The 17,155-nt window shown below is 41.2% G+C and overlaps 1 protein-coding gene across 1 annotated transcript; it reads right to left on the bottom strand.

Moving 5' to 3' along the window:
* Positions 1-3,769: 3,769 nt before the first annotated feature.
* On the bottom strand, positions 3,770-11,724 carry CMTR2 (cap methyltransferase 2). The gene is made up of 2 exons (XM_027857945.1): positions 11,646-11,724; positions 3,770-9,384 (listed from the first exon to the last, which is right to left on the bottom strand). The coding sequence occupies exon 2, from the start codon at positions 9,363-9,365 to the stop codon at positions 7,074-7,076; it is 2,292 nt and encodes a 763-aa protein (XP_027713746.1). The 5' UTR covers positions 9,366-9,384; positions 11,646-11,724; the 3' UTR covers positions 3,770-7,073.
* Positions 11,725-17,155: the final 5,431 nt, after the last annotated feature.

The following is a 17,155-nucleotide window of genomic DNA, read 5'->3' as shown; positions in this document are numbered from 1 at the left end:
AGGGCAGCTACATGGCACAGTAGATTGAGCCCTGGCCTTGGAGTCAGGAGGATCTGAGTTCAAATCTGGCCTCAGACACTTAAAACTTACTAGTTGTGTGACCCTGGGCAAGTCATTTAACCCCAATTGCCTCACCAAAAAAAAAAACAAAACACAAGATTTTGGGGCAGCTAGGTGGTTCAGTGGATAGAGCACTGGCCCTGGATTCAGGAGGACCTGAGTTCAAATCTGGCCTCAGACACTTAAAACTTACTAGTTGTGTGACCCTGGGCAAGTCACTTAACCCCATTGCCTAGCCCCCGCCCCAAAAAAAAACAAAAAAACAAAAACAAAGTGAGCACCAGCATGATCAAAGAGAAAAAATGTATAGTATACAAAACTCTGTGTCCAGAGGCAGCAACAGCTAAGGAATCTCTCAAGAAAGCTCCAGGATGGTCAGAAAGTTCCAGGATAAGAACCTTGTTTGGGGTTTGTCGGGTTTTTTTCTTTTAAGCATTCATTTGAAATGGAGATTCAGCTCTATATGCAATCCTCTTTCTGTTCTGCCATGTATATGAAAATGCTCTTTTCTGATGTTTAAATTCAGAATTAAAAAAAATAAAACTTAAAAGAAAACGTATGACACAAAAATTTGATAAATTGTTCTAGGAGTAGATTAAAGAGCCTGAAAGAAGATAATTTAACAGGGGGTGAAAAGCAGGTTCTGGGAGCTGTTTGGAGACCTGCAGCAGAAGTATTCTGCTGACAAGGTTGGGCTCCATCATTCTTGATTGGGTGGAGAGAGGTTCAACCTCATTGTCAAATGGAAGGACCCTGGAACTTGCAAATGTGGCCAGAACCAAATTAAAATTTAATTGGGAAATATTCAACAAACTACAAATATAAATAAAATAAATAATAAATTTAATTAAATAAATAAACATAAATAAAATAAAAAAATAAAACATAATGTTAATCTGTGATTTTCTAAGTCAATATGTGCCCTTGGGCAGGGATCCTTAGGTACATTTTAATGGCCCCATTTCTATTTGAATTTGAGACCACTTCCCAAGGCTTCATAGAAATGAAGGATTTCAGAAGTAATTGTTGCTCTTTGCTTCACCCCCTTCAATTTGAAAGGTAAAAGCAGAAAGGGGTATGAGAGATTTTCAGCTGCTAATAGAAAAAGATAGAGATTTAATTGGATATAACAGAATCCTGATGAGCAAAGAACTGGATAGACTTGTTTGCCTTGCTTACAGTCAACTGGAGCTTTTCAGTTCTCTGGCTTCAAGGAAAGAGTTACCCGAAATTAAGAGATAATACTTTCTCAACACCAATTTAAAAATGAGTACGGGCAGCTAGGTGGTGCTGTGGATAGAGCATGGGCCCTGGAATCTGGAAGACCTGAGTTCAAATCCGGCCTCAGATACTTACTAGCTGTGACCCCAGGCAAGTCACTTAACTCCGGATTGCTCTCCCTACCCCCCCCCCAAAAAAGTGTTTGTAAGTTGGAAGCTTGTAAATGCCATGCTGAATTCAAGAACAGCTTTGTCTCGGAGAGAAGTGAGGACCAACAGAGTTGCTAAAGACATGCTTTCCCGAGATAAGATGCTCCTGAATGGACCAATGACATCAAAGTCTGTAGCCTGGAGTGAGCTGCAAGTCAACCCAAGAATATGGGCTTTCCTCCCTCACGTGTTTCCTTGACAGGTTTCTGGGCAGAACCACTTTCCTCCACAGATGCTGAACCTATCGGAGGAAAAATGTTACCCAGGTTCATGCATGGTTGTAATGTATTTATTATTGTTGCATTCAGTTTACTACACATTCCTGCAATGTTTCTTCTGCCTTACTGCTATGTAAATGGATATGTTTAAAATTTTTAAGTGTCATTATTGAGATATTTGTAAAGCATTCAGCACAGTGCCTGGCATGGAGTTAATTGCTTACAAATGCTTATTCCATCTCCCTTCCCTTATTAGGAGTGGTTGGTTTGTTTAGATGAAAATGAATCAGTGGCTGATCAGGAACTGCAGTGAATAAAGACTAATCCACACCAGTTGCTCCTAAGCAGTACCCTGAGAAAATCTAAGGGTAACCACGGGGTGGTGGTCTTTCTCTGGTAAAGTAGATCAGCCAGTGTCAATCCAGTTTAGAGTAATCCAGACCAAAAGTAATAGTTACTCATACATCTATGGAAGAAGTAAGGTGTTACCATAAGTGCTGTAGTCTAAAGTCATCGAAACTGTTCTTCGGACTTAGCTGGCTCAGGTTGCTGACCTTAGTTAAACTTGTTATAAGAGTAAAAAAAGGGCCCCCCAGGACATGAGACTTCTAACTAGAGACCATTCCACGTTAATAAATAGGAAGGAGGCTAGGTTCCCTGAATAAAAGCTATGTCCTTGTTCAGTAAGCATCCTTTCCATTTTATGTCTAAGTAACTGCTAAATGTTCCACGATTGTTTCATTTTATTCTAATCTTAAACCTGAGGTACCAGAACGAACTGGTCTGAATCAGTAAAATCAGTGTGTAAGAGCACAGAACTGAAGTTTAGGAAACAGACAAGGAGGGCAGCTTTGAAACTGATTTTATTACATACTTTTTTTAAAAAATGCAAGGCGTACACCATAGATGTGAATTTACATACAATGCCTTTTCTGTTCTTTACTTAATGTTTTATTTTCACTATGCATCAGCTTTTGCACTATATGCTAAGGATACATAGAAAGGCAAAATAGTCCTGCTCTCAAGCTCACATTTGATTTGTTACGGTTTGTCAAGTTCAGAATAACAATAATCATGCTTTTTTAAGGGGATTTAGTGAACTACATATTTAACACAATAGTGGTACAATATGGCAGCCAGAGAAACCTAATTCAATCTTAAACTGCATTTAATTACAGTTTAGTTTCTAGGAATAAGTGAGTCTCTCAGTATTCTTCCCTTGTCAGACCATATCTGCAGTAGTGTTCAATTCCAGGTGTCACAATTTAGGAATGACATCGATAAGCTTAACAACATACAGAGAACAACTAGGATGCTGAAGACCTCAAGTCTTCAGAGCATCTGTTAAAGGGATTAAGAGCGTTTACCTGGTAAAGGGGAGGCAGGGAGGGACGAGGAAGCAAGGAGAGAAATGAAGACAAAGACATAAGTACATAACTGTGCTCTTTATTTGAAGGGTTATGTGGAAGAGGGATTGGATCTGTTTTGACCCCAGAAGACAGAAATGAGAACCAAAGTTGCAAAGAGGAAAATTTCGGCATGGTATCAGGAAAATTTCCTAACAATTGGCTACTGTCCAAAAGTGCAATGAAATGCACTTTCAATAGTAATGGTTTTGAAGATGGTAGTTTCCACCTCACTGGAGATCTATGGAGCAAAAACTGGACAAGCGTGTCAAGTGCATTATAAAGGGAATTCCTTTCAGGTATTGACTAAGTGCCACTAATTCCGTGGCCCAAGTGCCTTCTAATTCTAAATTCCGTGATTCAAGCAGAGGTATTTAGGTGAAGTATAGAAAAGGTCATGCTTTATAATATTAAGATTTGAAACAAGTTTACCATACTAGGGAAAATCCACTAGTAACTTTTTGGTTACTTTTTCTTTTTCTCAGTAAGCTTTGCATGCAAAAGCAGGTTCCAATCCTGCCCTCCTTGAGAAATGAATGGAAGGAAATTCTCAAATGTAGAAAGCAGAAGTATATTTGCTACCATACTTTCAAAACGATTTGTTTTATAACAAGTGAATACTAATGGGAAAAAAAGAACCAGAAGCTTCAGTAAATTAAATAAAATTGTTTATTTACAAAGATATTTTTTTCATTTAAAAATACCATTTCAACATAGCAGACATGAAAATTGCAGGGAAAATTGTAAATAAATTCAGTGTTGCCCTTTTTATATCAACTAACTAAGCACTTAAACGTGCATATTCTGCCGAAAATTGAAAAGGGGGACACCCAGAAAAGACAGATCTGATTCAGATTATAATTAGAAATTCTTTACCTTTCTTAAAGTATGAGCCAAAAATTCAAGTCCCATATGCTCAATGTATCAGAACTAATACAAATATTCAATTTATTATATTGGAGATAAAGTTATTTAAACAATTTTAAATTCCTTATGCTTATCAAAAATGAACAAAATAATAACATCAATAAATACATTTTCTTTGCTCTTCTCACTCAGTTTTCCTTACATATCAAGATTTACAATAAAAAAACTAGAATAACATAATATGCATACTCCAATTGGAATTTAAAAAACTAGAATAAAACATATACACTCCAAATATAATAACAATAACACACACACAACAAATTATAATTTCCTGATTTTTACTTGAGGAAAAATATTTACTGTCACTTAAATCATCTAAGTATTATTATGTTAACTCATGAAAAAAAAAAACAAGTTCCAAAATTATTTTTTTCCCCTTAGGAGTAGCATACTTTAGTATAAATGGAGAAACAAAATTTACAAACATCTCCCTTTCAATTTGAATTTACTGAGAAACTAAATTAAATTTGCACAGTTTTGTGTCTGCAAACCACTCTTCAAAAAATATATTAAGGGAAACTAATTTAAAAACTCAGCCCCATATAACAGCTAACATTTACATAGTGCTTTAAGGTTTGCAAAGCACTTTACTGACATTATCTGATTTGTCACAACTCTCCTTTGATCCGTTGTATACCACACAGCAGATTTCTTACTTTCTTCCTCTTCTTATTCTGGAGATACCCTTTTTCCTTCTACTGAAATCACTTCTAATTATTGTTGGAAACTAGATCTGCATCTAACTCATTTAACTTTATGGCCTCAACTATGGAGTAAATTTAAATGCTATAAGTTAGATGAAAAGTGCCTGAAGAAGGAAATAGAAGATCTACTCCTGCTTATTAAAAAACTAAGCTTTTAATAGCTTCTTTGAAGTTCCTTAAATACCAAGAATATTAGAATTCAGTTTTCAAACACATACTGTTCAAGAGACAGGACAAGGAGTAGGCCTGAGCTTTCACTGGCACAGGGAACACCCAAATAAAGAAACTCCCCCCACCAACGCAGGGTAGCACCTTTCCCAAAACCTACAGTCTTAGAGCAGGGGTCAGCCAACCCACTGCTTTTGTACAGCTGGTAGCGAAGAATGGGTCTCACATTTTTGAATAAAGTTTCACTGTATTTAAGAACATAAAAACCATTCTTACTGGTGGACCAGATTTGGCCTGACCCCCTAGAGAGCTGCCAAGAGTACTGACCAATCAAGGAAGCCGCATAGGGTCACACAGGTGTCAGCCCTGGGTCTTCCTGGTCCCAAAGCCCCCCCTCTCTCCACTACCTAAAAAGCACACACTGATCAGTAATACAGTAGAACTTATTAAAGTAGCAAAAACAAACTGAAACACACAGAGCTGCCAGACAAAATAATTTTCCAACAGTTTCTAATTCTCGTTAATGAATTACCTATCAGGCTCCCCTATTTTACAATTAGAAAAAGTGCTTTCACAAGGTGACCAGCAATTAATCAGGATATTAGTTTCCTTCACAAACCTAACTCCTGCTACCAGACAAGCAGTGACGTAATCTCCTAAACACCAACATTAAATCCACACTCTTTTAGTTCTCCTGCAGAACACTTTCCCTGAGCTGGTCCTTCTATGTAAATTAGAATCTTAGAATCTACATCTTAATGACTACAAATTAGGCCACGGTAAATGAAAGAACACTGTTAAACCACCCCAAAGCTTTGCTTAAAGAGAAAATGTCTGCATTAGTCACATTTTTTAAACTTCCTCTTCTAATCTTAAATAAATGAAAATAAAATTTCTCTCTGCTAGTGACTTATTCATAAACCTGTAATGGAGCTCAAAATAGCAGGGCAAGAACATGAAAAATTTGCAGAATATTTATCAAATTACTTCAGCCATTAGAGCATGCATCTATTTTTAATATGCCAACAAAAATGTCTTAAATGAACAGGCCAAATTGCATTCTTCAATTTCTTGATTCACAGGGATCATATAATTACTATCTAGTGTTGACTTGTCCAGTATTTTAAATCAAAAATCCTATTTTTCCTAACACTTACGTACAAGAGAAAGCAAACTGAACTAGTAAAGCCTTCCCTTACCACACTCCCCAGTGTTAGTTTGTTAACTATTCCAAAAGTAACTTTTACTCTATTGAAATAGCTCAAACAGTAAAATATTTCTACCATTGTACCACCATTCTTTCCCACAAGAATACTTCACTCCCCTTCCCCATATACTACATTCCAAGTTTCCAATGTGAGGATTTACACATCTAGATATATAGATACATAAATCTGCACTTAGAAAAATACTGAATTTCAATGATTCTGAAGGGGCATTTCTAAAACTCAATACACCACCGACAAATCTTTAATACAGAAGTACATATGAGGCATGCTGAATCTTTTCCTTTCCATTTCAAACATGATTGTTGGTTTGAATCTTCCTAATAACATTTCAGTTAGTTAATTTTGGTCAGAATTCCCAAAAATACCCATCTCAAAAATGGATTTACAAGTCAATTACAGATATCTGAATAATGGAGCAAGTTGACTATTTATTGCCTAAAGTTATTTCACATCAGGAAATCTGGCCAGATGGGCTCCCTGAAAAGCAAAGCTGAAATGGTGAAATACAGAGTTGCTGAGAAGTGACTCATCTCCTCTCACCAAGGATAGGACCTTTACCCTGTTTAATCGTTAAAACATGAACCATGTCCCTCACACACACAGACACAGACATACACAGATACACAGACACACAGACACACAGACACACAGACACACACACCCTCCCCACTCACTCCCCCACCGAAGTTCCAAGCTTAGCAGTTGAATTTCATGTTAGTCAGTTTTCCAAGAGCTGGGAGAACCTTAAGCTTATGGGTGTCTACTTAGAGGTTACAGGAACTTAGAAGCTTTGTGAAACCGAAGAAACTTTGAATGTTGCAAACACCTGGGCTGTCCCCAAAGCGAAATCCCTGAAGTTTTAAACTATATCACAAAAGAATTTTGAAATCAGAAGTCACAGCCAAAGTAAAGAGCTCTGCCTGTAGTTTTACAGTGTGGACTTCTGCTGCTCTCCTTGAATGATCAAATGCAACTGCCTTTTTGCAATGGCAGTGTTTAAATCCCATAAAAATTCTAGCAGCATTCCATTAAGGACAACTTCCATCGGCACAAACTGCAAAACCTGATGTGAAGCATCAGAGCTGAGCAGCGTGCTCATCAGTTCCTTCAGATTCCACAGGTACTGGAGCACAGGGGATGGGAGAGCCCGATAACCAACACACAGAAGGACGGCACAAGTGCTCAGAGGCTCTGAGGAAGTCGGACAAGAAAAGGTGACGAACCTGAAGCAGCTATGCAGAACGAAGACCATGCCAGCCATGAACCTCGTGAAACACGACAGCACGGGCAAGATCAAAGCGTCCCCTGTCTGAAGCTGAGGTAGGGAACTCAGAAAGCAGTCCAGAAATACCTGCTGATACCGGGGTTCTCCATCGTGAAGCAGTGAACAATGGAAAGTCATGAGCTCAGCAGACTCCAAAAGACTCAGCTCCACGGATTGACAGATTTTGTTATCAAGAGGAGGCAAACCCACTACCAGACACTTGATTTTGTGGGTTAGTCCTTCTGCTGACTCATCCTGAGAGCACTTTGTAAGGCTCAACAACTCAGAAAAGATCAGCTCTTCAGAAAGAATGTGGCAAGAATAGCAATGCTGTGGCTTTTGTCTCAATGTGGAACCCAAGTTTGAGGCACCCCCTGTTGACTTTTCAATCGCTTCATTTAGAGTCTTTAAAACCTCACCATCACAGAAAGGAGAGCACTTAACTTTCGGTAATTTCATTCCTTCTAAGACATACCACAAGTGATATTCCAGATTTGAGCACGTACTTTCTAAAACAGTATTTTTCCCAGCACTACTTATAGCATGCTCTTCAGCCCAATGATTGAAGTATCCATTGGCCATCTTATCTTCCCATGAAAGTGCTTCTAGGATCTTTCTTTCATTATAGGTTTTAAAATATCTGTTTCTTTGTCCAAACCACTTTGAATTCATACTACAACCAATATTGGATTTCTTTACTAGCCAATTACTTCTGGAAAGGCGCTTCATTTGGAACTTTTGCATGAAGTGTTCCACAGCACAATCTCTCAAATTATTCAGCCTAGCTTGTTCCACTTCACTTATGCACTCAAACAGACGAATGTTTTCAGAAATAGTCTCCAACTGATATTTGTGAAAGAAGACACAGCATTCTTCATGCCTTTTGAGAAAAGATTCTGGAATTATATGTTGGGGGAAAAGAGCTTTACTGATAATTTCAGTTCCAAAATGTTGCATCATTTTAGTCAACAGAGGATGGATGGCCTCTCTACCCAGATAATAAAGACAAACCACATAGACTTCTGAGTTCCCAGCTTTGCTAGTAGCAGGTTTGAAAACATGAATCTCCTCAAAAGAACAATTGAGCAAGTACATCAAGTTGATAGAACAATGTTCAAATAGGGTGAACATCTTCAAAACAAAAGAGCCACCACTACTAAGAGTCACCAGTGCAGTGACTACTTCACAGTAATGCAGAGGAGAGACCAAAGCTTCTTGTTCACCTGGATTTCCTTGACAATCAAAACTCCCATCTGCAGTGACCAAGTGAACAGGAGACATGTTGCTTATGAAATGCTGAAGCCCAGTCAAATGTTTCAGGGTCATGATATCGCCAGTGTTATCTGGACCAAAGTACCACCATGGCAAGGTATTTGCAATAAGTCTGTCATCCATAATCATTGTAAGGTTGTCATTTGCTTCATGGTAAGGATTCAGGGTGTTGGCTACCCAGTTCCAATCACAGGGTATATTATGGGATCTTAAATAGTGGTTAAGACTGGCTATAAAAGCACCAGGAGCTTCACAAAGGTGTACTGAGTTCAGTTCTCCATTTTGAAAAGCTTCTTGGGGAATAAGTGGGAAGCTACACAATACCTCATGGAATTTACACCAAGCTTGGGTACAAAGCTCCGCATTTACAATCTTTTTCATGTGAGGAATGATTTTTCCAGCTTTATTGGTGAAGGAAGTATGCTGATGCCAATCATCTAGGTTTTTATCACTCAGTAAGTTTTTTACTTCATTCATGGAATTCTTCAAAACAAGAAGTGAATTGAATTCTGTGTGATCACAGGTGAAAACATCACTGGAATCTGGTAACTGCCACTCATTGTTGGGTGGTTTACCATAGGAAAACTTCTTGGCAAAGAGTTCAGAAACATCAGCAAGAACAGCAGGACTGAACTTTTCAAGGCCTCCTGCCTGATCACCCGGAGTCTTCTTCCACTTACTCATTTTCAAATTAGATTAAAACCTATGAAAATTTAAAACAAAAACACACAGTTAAACGAGCCATCATCTCCCTGCCTCCAGTGACCCAACTAGGTCACCCTGGGTTGCCCCTCACTCCCAAGAGCAAATGTCAAAAGGCTCAGTTCAAAGGTTTGCCCTCCCCAGGGAATAAATATGGACCCTGCACGTAAACATCTGGGGAAAATCCCAAGGCACATTATTAAATACTTCTCTGCTACTACAATAAAACCACAAATCTTTTAAAGTACTAGGTCTTAGCAACAATTCTGAATCTCAATTCTGTGAATAACTGAAGGTCCATAAACACCACATGCATTTCTATAACCATTTTTATTACAATGTTGTGTAACAAGGGGATGGCCTATCTGCAATATTTTAATTTAGGTCACAGCAATGCATTTCAACTTTAATTCATTCTTTAAAAATAAATGTAGTTTATGAGTATAATTTGAATTTGTACCTAAATTACTCTTCACATAAACCACCCTTTTATTCCTCTAAATGGGTTTTGCTCCCTAGCACCAGTATAGGAATTACTATCTCCATTTCAGAGAAAAAGACACACTGAGTTTGGTGAAAAATGTAAACAACTTTCCAATGACCAGAGAACGAGGGGTGAGAAGCAGGAGGGCCTAATTCCCAATCTTTCTACATGTAGCCCCATGCCAAGTCCATAGTCATTTAGAAGCCTAGACTGGCCTATCACCAAGATTTCAACTCACAAATATTTATTAAGCGCATAGTATGTACAAGGCACTGCTTGAATGTTCAGCATACAAAAATGACATCATGACACTGTTTCTAATCTCAAGGAGGTTACAAATTAGAGTGTGAGGACAATAAAACACATATACCAGTGGGCTACAAAATAGAACCAGAGCTGAACAAAGGAAAGACTGAGAGGAAGTGCTTATCAGAAAAATTGAAGAATGAGATAGTTTTTAGCTCGGAAAGGGTTATATATTCAAGTTTCAAATATGAGTTAGACAAGTGTACATGATGGAGAACCCTTAAAAGTTTTAACTGTTCAACATTTTTTAATCAATGACTTGAATGAAGAAAGAGAAAGCGTGTTTATCAGATTTTCAGTTGACACAAAGCTAGGAGGGTGAGCTAACACACTGAACGAATTAGGACTCAAAATGGTCTCAACAGACTAGATATGAGACAAATCTGATGAGATATTTAGTAGACATATATATTGTCTTAAACCTGAGTTAAGAGCATAATGGTTTGTCTTAAAAAGGTATGAGGCTTTAAGCGAAAATAACTGTTATGTATAAACAAAAGGCATCAATAAACCTTTAAAAAAGATAACAGAGTTTCAGGCGACTGTAAGTCTAGTATGAATCAAGTATGACATGGCAGCAAATGAAACTAGTGGAGCCTCAGGCTGTATTAAAAGAGGTAAAGAGTACCCAGATAGGACTGAAAAGGAAATAGTCCTACAGAACTGGTAAGACATTTGAGGAAGGACAGTGGCAAGCTGGAGCAAGTCTAAAGGAAGAGGGCAAAACGCCGAAGGTCCTTAAGAGGCTTCGGGAATCTGTTCACATCATCATGGATTTTCAGAGCTGGAAGGCACTGCATCGGGGGTTTGCTTGAAGACCTCCATTCTTTCCTGAGGCACCCCATTCCATTTGAGAACCCTTAAAAGTTGACAAAGGGCTTTATTCCCAACAACCTGATTGCTATTAGTACAATTATCCCTATTTTTGCATCTGAGGAAACCAAAGCTAAGCGAGGGTCAAACAGGAAAGGGACATCCCATGATGTAGTGGACAAAGTAGGGAAGGGACGTGAGTGGAAGGTGGGAATTCGAATCCTCACTGATATCTGTTAATTCGGCGACCACGAGCCAGGCTTTGGACTTGGTTTTCCTCATCTGTAAAATGGGCAGAATAAATCTGGCCTCGCTACCTCCCCAGGGTGCTGTGATCACCCAGCAAGTATTTATGCCGTACTAGACTTCGGCTCGGTGCTAAACCGGCAGATACAAGGAAAGCACAAACAGACCCTGCCCTGAAGGGGCTTCCACTCCAAAGGAACCGAGGCGTAAATGAACAGACACCCAGGAGACGCGCAGGGCCCCCCGCCCCCTGCTGCTCCAGAGGTCACGGGGTCACCTAAGGCCAAGCCCTCATCTTACACAAGAGGACACTGTGGAAGGGGGCGACGACTGCCCCCTGCCGCCAGGAAGGGTCGGAGGGCCGGCTCACGGTCACGGCCCCTCCTCGGGCTCCCCGGAGAGGGGCTACAGACCTGACGGACGGAAGCGGAGAAGGGCCAGGCCAGCCGCTCACGGCCCGCTTCCCGACGGCCCAGAATCCACACTCGCGGCCCGGCCTCAGGAGGCGGGGCACGGGGGCAGGGCCTGGGCTCCGGGCGGCGGCTGCGGCGGGGCCCGGGAGGACGCGGGGGCGCGAGCGGCCTTGGGTCCCGTCATGACTCCTCACGGGGCGGGCGGCCCCCGGACCCTCCTGCCCCTGGACAGACCGGGGCCCGGGAGCCCGCCGGGGCCGGGGCGCACCGCACGGGGCCCGCGGGGCTCGCCCGGCCCAGGCCCCGCCAGGTAGAAAAGAGCCGCTCGGAGGAGGTGAAAGAAGCGGAGGCGCGGAAGCAGCACGGGCCGCCGGGGTCACGCACGGTCAAGCGTCTGCGTGCTGACGCTATTCCGCGGACCGCCCTCGGGCTCCGCCCCCTTCCGTAAGCGGACGTGCGCGGGCGTCTCCAGCCTCCCTAGGCCCCACCTCCGAGGGGGCGGAGTCACGAGGGGCGTGGCTAGGCGGGACTGGGAGAGAGTAATAATACTAATCATGGTGGAATTGGGAGAGGAGAATAATTATGACCATGGCATTATGGGAGAGAACAGTAATAATAACAACAACAACAACAACAACAATGGCAGAACTAGTAGAGGAGGACAACCATGGCAGAGAGAGCATAAGAATCGTAATGATAACCACGGGGTAATTGGGAATGACAACCATGGTGCTATTGGAAGAAAATAGTAATAAATAACCACGGCTAGTCTGTGCGACTCTATGGTGATGTAATAGTAACCTGCCTCTCAGGTTGTTGTGAGGATCTAATATTTAAAGGTCTTAGCACGATGTCTGGCACGTAGTAGGTGCCATGTAAATGTTAGCCTACTGGTGGGTCTAACAGCCTTAAGTCTCCACCAACTCCAAGCTATCTTCCATTCAGCAGCCAAAGGAGTCAACCTAAAGCACACGCGCGCACACACACACACACACACACACACACACACACTCTCACACTCACTCTCTCTCTCTCTCTCTAACCTCCAGTAGCGCCCTATTGTCTCCAGCACCAAATACAAACTCCTTTGTTTGCCCTTAGAACCTGGTCCTGCCCCTCTCCCCCAACCACTCTTCCAGTCTCTTAACCCCTTACTCCCAGATACATACTCTTGAATGCAGTGATACTGGCCTTCTTTCTGTTCTAGTAAAAAAAAATCTTGGTTCCAGGCACTGTTCCCTCCTCATCTCCACCCAGTGGTTTCCCTGGCTTCCTTCATGTCCCAAGTAAATTCCCATCTCCTACAGGAAGCCCTTCCCAACTCCTCTTAATCCTACTGCCTTCTCTCAATTATTTCCCACATAGCTCGTTTGTACCTATTTGTCTAATTGTTGTCTCCCCATTAGACTGTGTGCTCTTTGAAGACAGGGGCTGTATGTTGCCTCTTTTTGTATCCCTGGCACTGTGCCAGGCACTTAATAGATGTTTATTGACGGACTGACTGACTACCTATGTCAGAAGATTGTAGTAGGGGGGAAAGTGCATTGTAAACCTCAAAGGCAGTGGGATTATTGTCACTATAGGCCTTGGCCATCCCTTCCTTGACAAAGGGCTCCCAATGGCATTTCCAGGCACATCCATGGGGAAATGTTTCCTTCCATTCCAGTCTTGGTTAAAACTGTGTCCTGCTGCTCCAATACCACTCGCCACTTGCCCTCTCTGAAGATCACCCTCCTTAGACTTGAAATTTATCTTTAAACGTATTGCTATTTCTCTTTTTTTTTCTTCCTTTTCTTTCTTTCTTTCTTTTTTACATCACCTTCATTTCCAAATGTAGTTCCCCTCACTTCTCAATGCAGAAAGCAATACTTTATGATGAAGAATGAAAAGGAGGGGGAAAAGGAGTCCAGTAAAATTTACCATCACATTTTGAATCTTCAGAGTCATTTTGAACTCCAGTCACCCCACTTGTCCAGTCAGTTGCCAGGGAGTGCAATAACTCTGAAATATCTCGTACACCTGACTCCTCTCCTTCCCTCTCACTTGCAGTCATCCTCCTTAGACTCTCATCTTGGTTCAGTTAGATTATTGTAATACTAATCTTTGAATTTAGAAATCCCTAAGGTATTCCTTCAGAGAGGCAGAACTTTGTGGAAAGAAGACAACTCTGAAGCCATGGAAAGTCCCTGAGCCTTCCTGGCAGAGGCTTGTGAGGAGGTACAGCTGGTGGCCCAGTTACTGCCAAGACTGTTTGCCATGTTGACAGACTCCTCAAGCATAGATTGGCAGAAGGTTAGAACTGGAGATCACCTAACCCATTTGCTTTATTTTACAGTGGAAGAGCTTGGGGCCCAGAATGAAGACCCTCAGGGCACAGCACGTTGGCTCTGAAAGGGACCTTAGGACACAGAAAGTGGAATGTGGCATGTTAGGGTTGGAAGGAGCCTTTAGGAAGTTATCTACTCCACCATCCTCACTTTTACAGATGAAGTTTATAGACTGAAGAAGTGACCTTAGGACATGAACCGTTAGAGCCAACACAGATTGTCAGAGTGGGACAAAGCATAAAATGTCCAGCTCACCAACTTCCTCTCTTCCCCAACTTCTGCCCTTGCATTAGGAGATTTTAATATGGACCCTGAAACTGCCTAACGTTCCAGTTTCTCAGCCTCATTAAATCTCATGCAGATTTCTTCTCCTCAGCCATCCCCGGATGGTCACACACTAGGTTTCCTCATTACTGACAAGGGTTCTGCTTCCCTAATTAGATATTCTGATATTCCTCTATTGGATCATAACCTCCTATGTCATTCTACCTCTCCCTAGGCCCCACCCATCCCATACCTATTTTTCACCTTCATGGAGACCTCTACTCCCTCCAACACTCAATACTTCCTCAGGTCATTCAGTACTCCTGCCCTGACTTTACTTATCTCCCTCTCCAATCTCAAACCAATTGTTTGCCATGAACACTCAACACTGCCCTCTGCTCTAGACATCCTTGCCCCTTCTTATCACTGCTCATCTCTTACTAAATGTCAACCCTCAATTATTCTTGCTGCCTGCCATCTCTGCTTCTACTCAAGAGCATAGCAGGGAGAAGTCTCACAACCACGGTGCCTGGGTACCTTACAAATTCATGGTATCCAACCAGAACTGGCCCTCACTGCAGCAATGTAGTTCCTCTTTTGTTCTTCGCTAATTAATTTCCTATCTTACTATCCACAGAAGCAATCCTAAGCCCTTTCTCCCTTTCTCAAGCCCCCTACCCACCCCCCTTCTCCATTTAATTGAGGGCCTTACTTCTTGCTTTATGAGAAAACTGAGACCATCCTATATGAACTCCTTCTCCCATTCTCTTCATCTCAAAAACCTCCCCTGACATCATCATTCAGTCTCTGACAGAAAGCTGGCCATTCTTGCTAAAGCCAATCACTCTACATGTTCACTCAATCCCATCCCTTCTCTCTCTCTCTCTCTCTCTCTCTCTGTCTCCCTGTGTGTGTCTCTCTCCCCTCACACACATACTCCATCTCCTTTGCATTGCTATCCCACGTGCCTGTATTCCAGGCACGTCCTTTCCTCTGCCTCAGAGGCAGACAGTCCCCCTCTCATCTTTTAAGACACCACTCAAGCACCATCTCCCGCATGAAGCCTCCCAGTTGTCCCCAACTGCTACTGCCTTCCCTCCCAAACTGTTTTGTGTTTACCTACTTTGTATGCACTATATATTTGTACTTAATATAATTGATTTATTGAATGTAATTTATTTGCTTGTTTAAATGCATTTAATGTAATGTATTTATTAAATATATTTGTATGTGTAAATGTATTTTATGTAATTTATTAAATGTAATGTATATATGTATGCATGTATGTATTTAATCAATTTAAACTTAAGCTGTACATATATGTATATGTATTTGTTGTCTCCCCACTAGAATATGAGATGTTTGGAGGGTAGGGATTATTTCATTCTCTGGCACATAAGAGATACTTAATAAATCCTTGTTAATTGATGGATCCATCAACTGAATGTCAGAACTACAAGAAGCCTAAGATCTGTCTTTTCCTAACAACCTGTCATTTTATAGATAAGAAAAATGAGACTCAGAGGGATTATTTGATTTACCCAGGATCCCATGGCAGGGGCTTTGAACAATGGTCTCAAGACTCCCAGCATTATATGCCCCAGGCATGATTTAAAAACTGGTTACATGGGGCAGCTAGGTGGCACAGTGGATAGAGCATGGGCCCTGGAGTCAGGAGGACCTGAGTTCAAATCCATCCTCAGACCAAACACTTGACACTAGCTGTGTGACCCTGGGCAAGTCACTTAACCCCACTTGCCTAAAAAAAACAACAACAAAACAAAACAAAACAAAACCAAAAAAAACTGGTTACATGGTGTGCTAAGAAAGTATGACTGTTCAAAGCATGTATTTCAAGTTCTTGCTCTAAACAAACATATAAATGCAAGAACTAAACAACTTTAAGAAAAGTTGGGATGGTAATCTGCAACCTCAAGAGCTTTTCTCATTTTTGGTGGGGGGGAGAGGAGTTTCTATATCCAAAAGAAAAAGACTTGGATTCCTCTACCTTGCCTGGTGCCCACTGAGCCACTGACTTCACCTTCCTCATTGATAGTATGGGGTCAAACAGATAAGTTGTCCTTGGCTCTTCTATTGGGTGAAAGCACTTTCTTTTCAAATTTTGCTTTTATTCTGGGAATGCTTTGCTTCCATTACCTCCAGAGGGCAAATAATTCCATAGTTTGTGGTTTTTATTGCCTTGTCTTATCACTTATAACAAGGTTCATCTTTTTCTTCCACCAGATTAAAAATCAACCATTCAACCACTTTTTAGTTGTTTGGTTGTTGGTTTTTTTTCCTCTCATGACCAGCTCAAAGTCAGGCCACGTTATGCAGACTCCCACAAATAAATGAAAAAAGCTGCTTGAGTAGCTTTCCTTTTCTCATTTGATAGGCACAATCCTGTTTTGACCTTCCACTTGAGCAGACTGACCTGCAGTGCAATGCAAGGCTTACCCAGCAATTCAGACTGATGTGATGTCCTTCAGAGGTGACGCTTGTCTTAAAAGAAAGCATTTTCCAAAACCGAGGTAGGACACATGTCCAGATAACACTGGTGTCATCTCAATCATCACACACTTTCCTGAATAAGCTTTGACTTGCACATAGTAAGGGCTTAAACAGTGCTGTTAACTCATTGACTTGATAAAAACAGAATAAATTAAAACACTAGGATAGCAATACCTAAGGCGAAGAATGTTCAATTTCACATCTGTGTTCTGTGCACACCAGCACATTTCATTCTTTTTTTTCAAAGTTCTCTTTATTGTGAATTCTGCAAACATCACAAACATTTAAGACAGTAAGAAGAAGAAAGAAGACCCATATGAGCTGTCAACTTCTGCCGTGAATAGAGGTTCTTTTTGTTTTGGTGTGTGTGTGTGTGTGTGTGTGTGTGTGTGTGTGTGTGTGTGTGTG

This window comes from Vombatus ursinus, unplaced genomic scaffold (genome assembly GCF_900497805.2).
Source record: "Vombatus ursinus unplaced genomic scaffold, bare-nosed wombat genome assembly UNPS02012515.1, whole genome shotgun sequence".
NCBI lineage: Eukaryota > Metazoa > Chordata > Mammalia > Diprotodontia > Vombatidae > Vombatus > Vombatus ursinus.
This window is presented reverse-complemented; position numbering and strand designations above follow the sequence as displayed.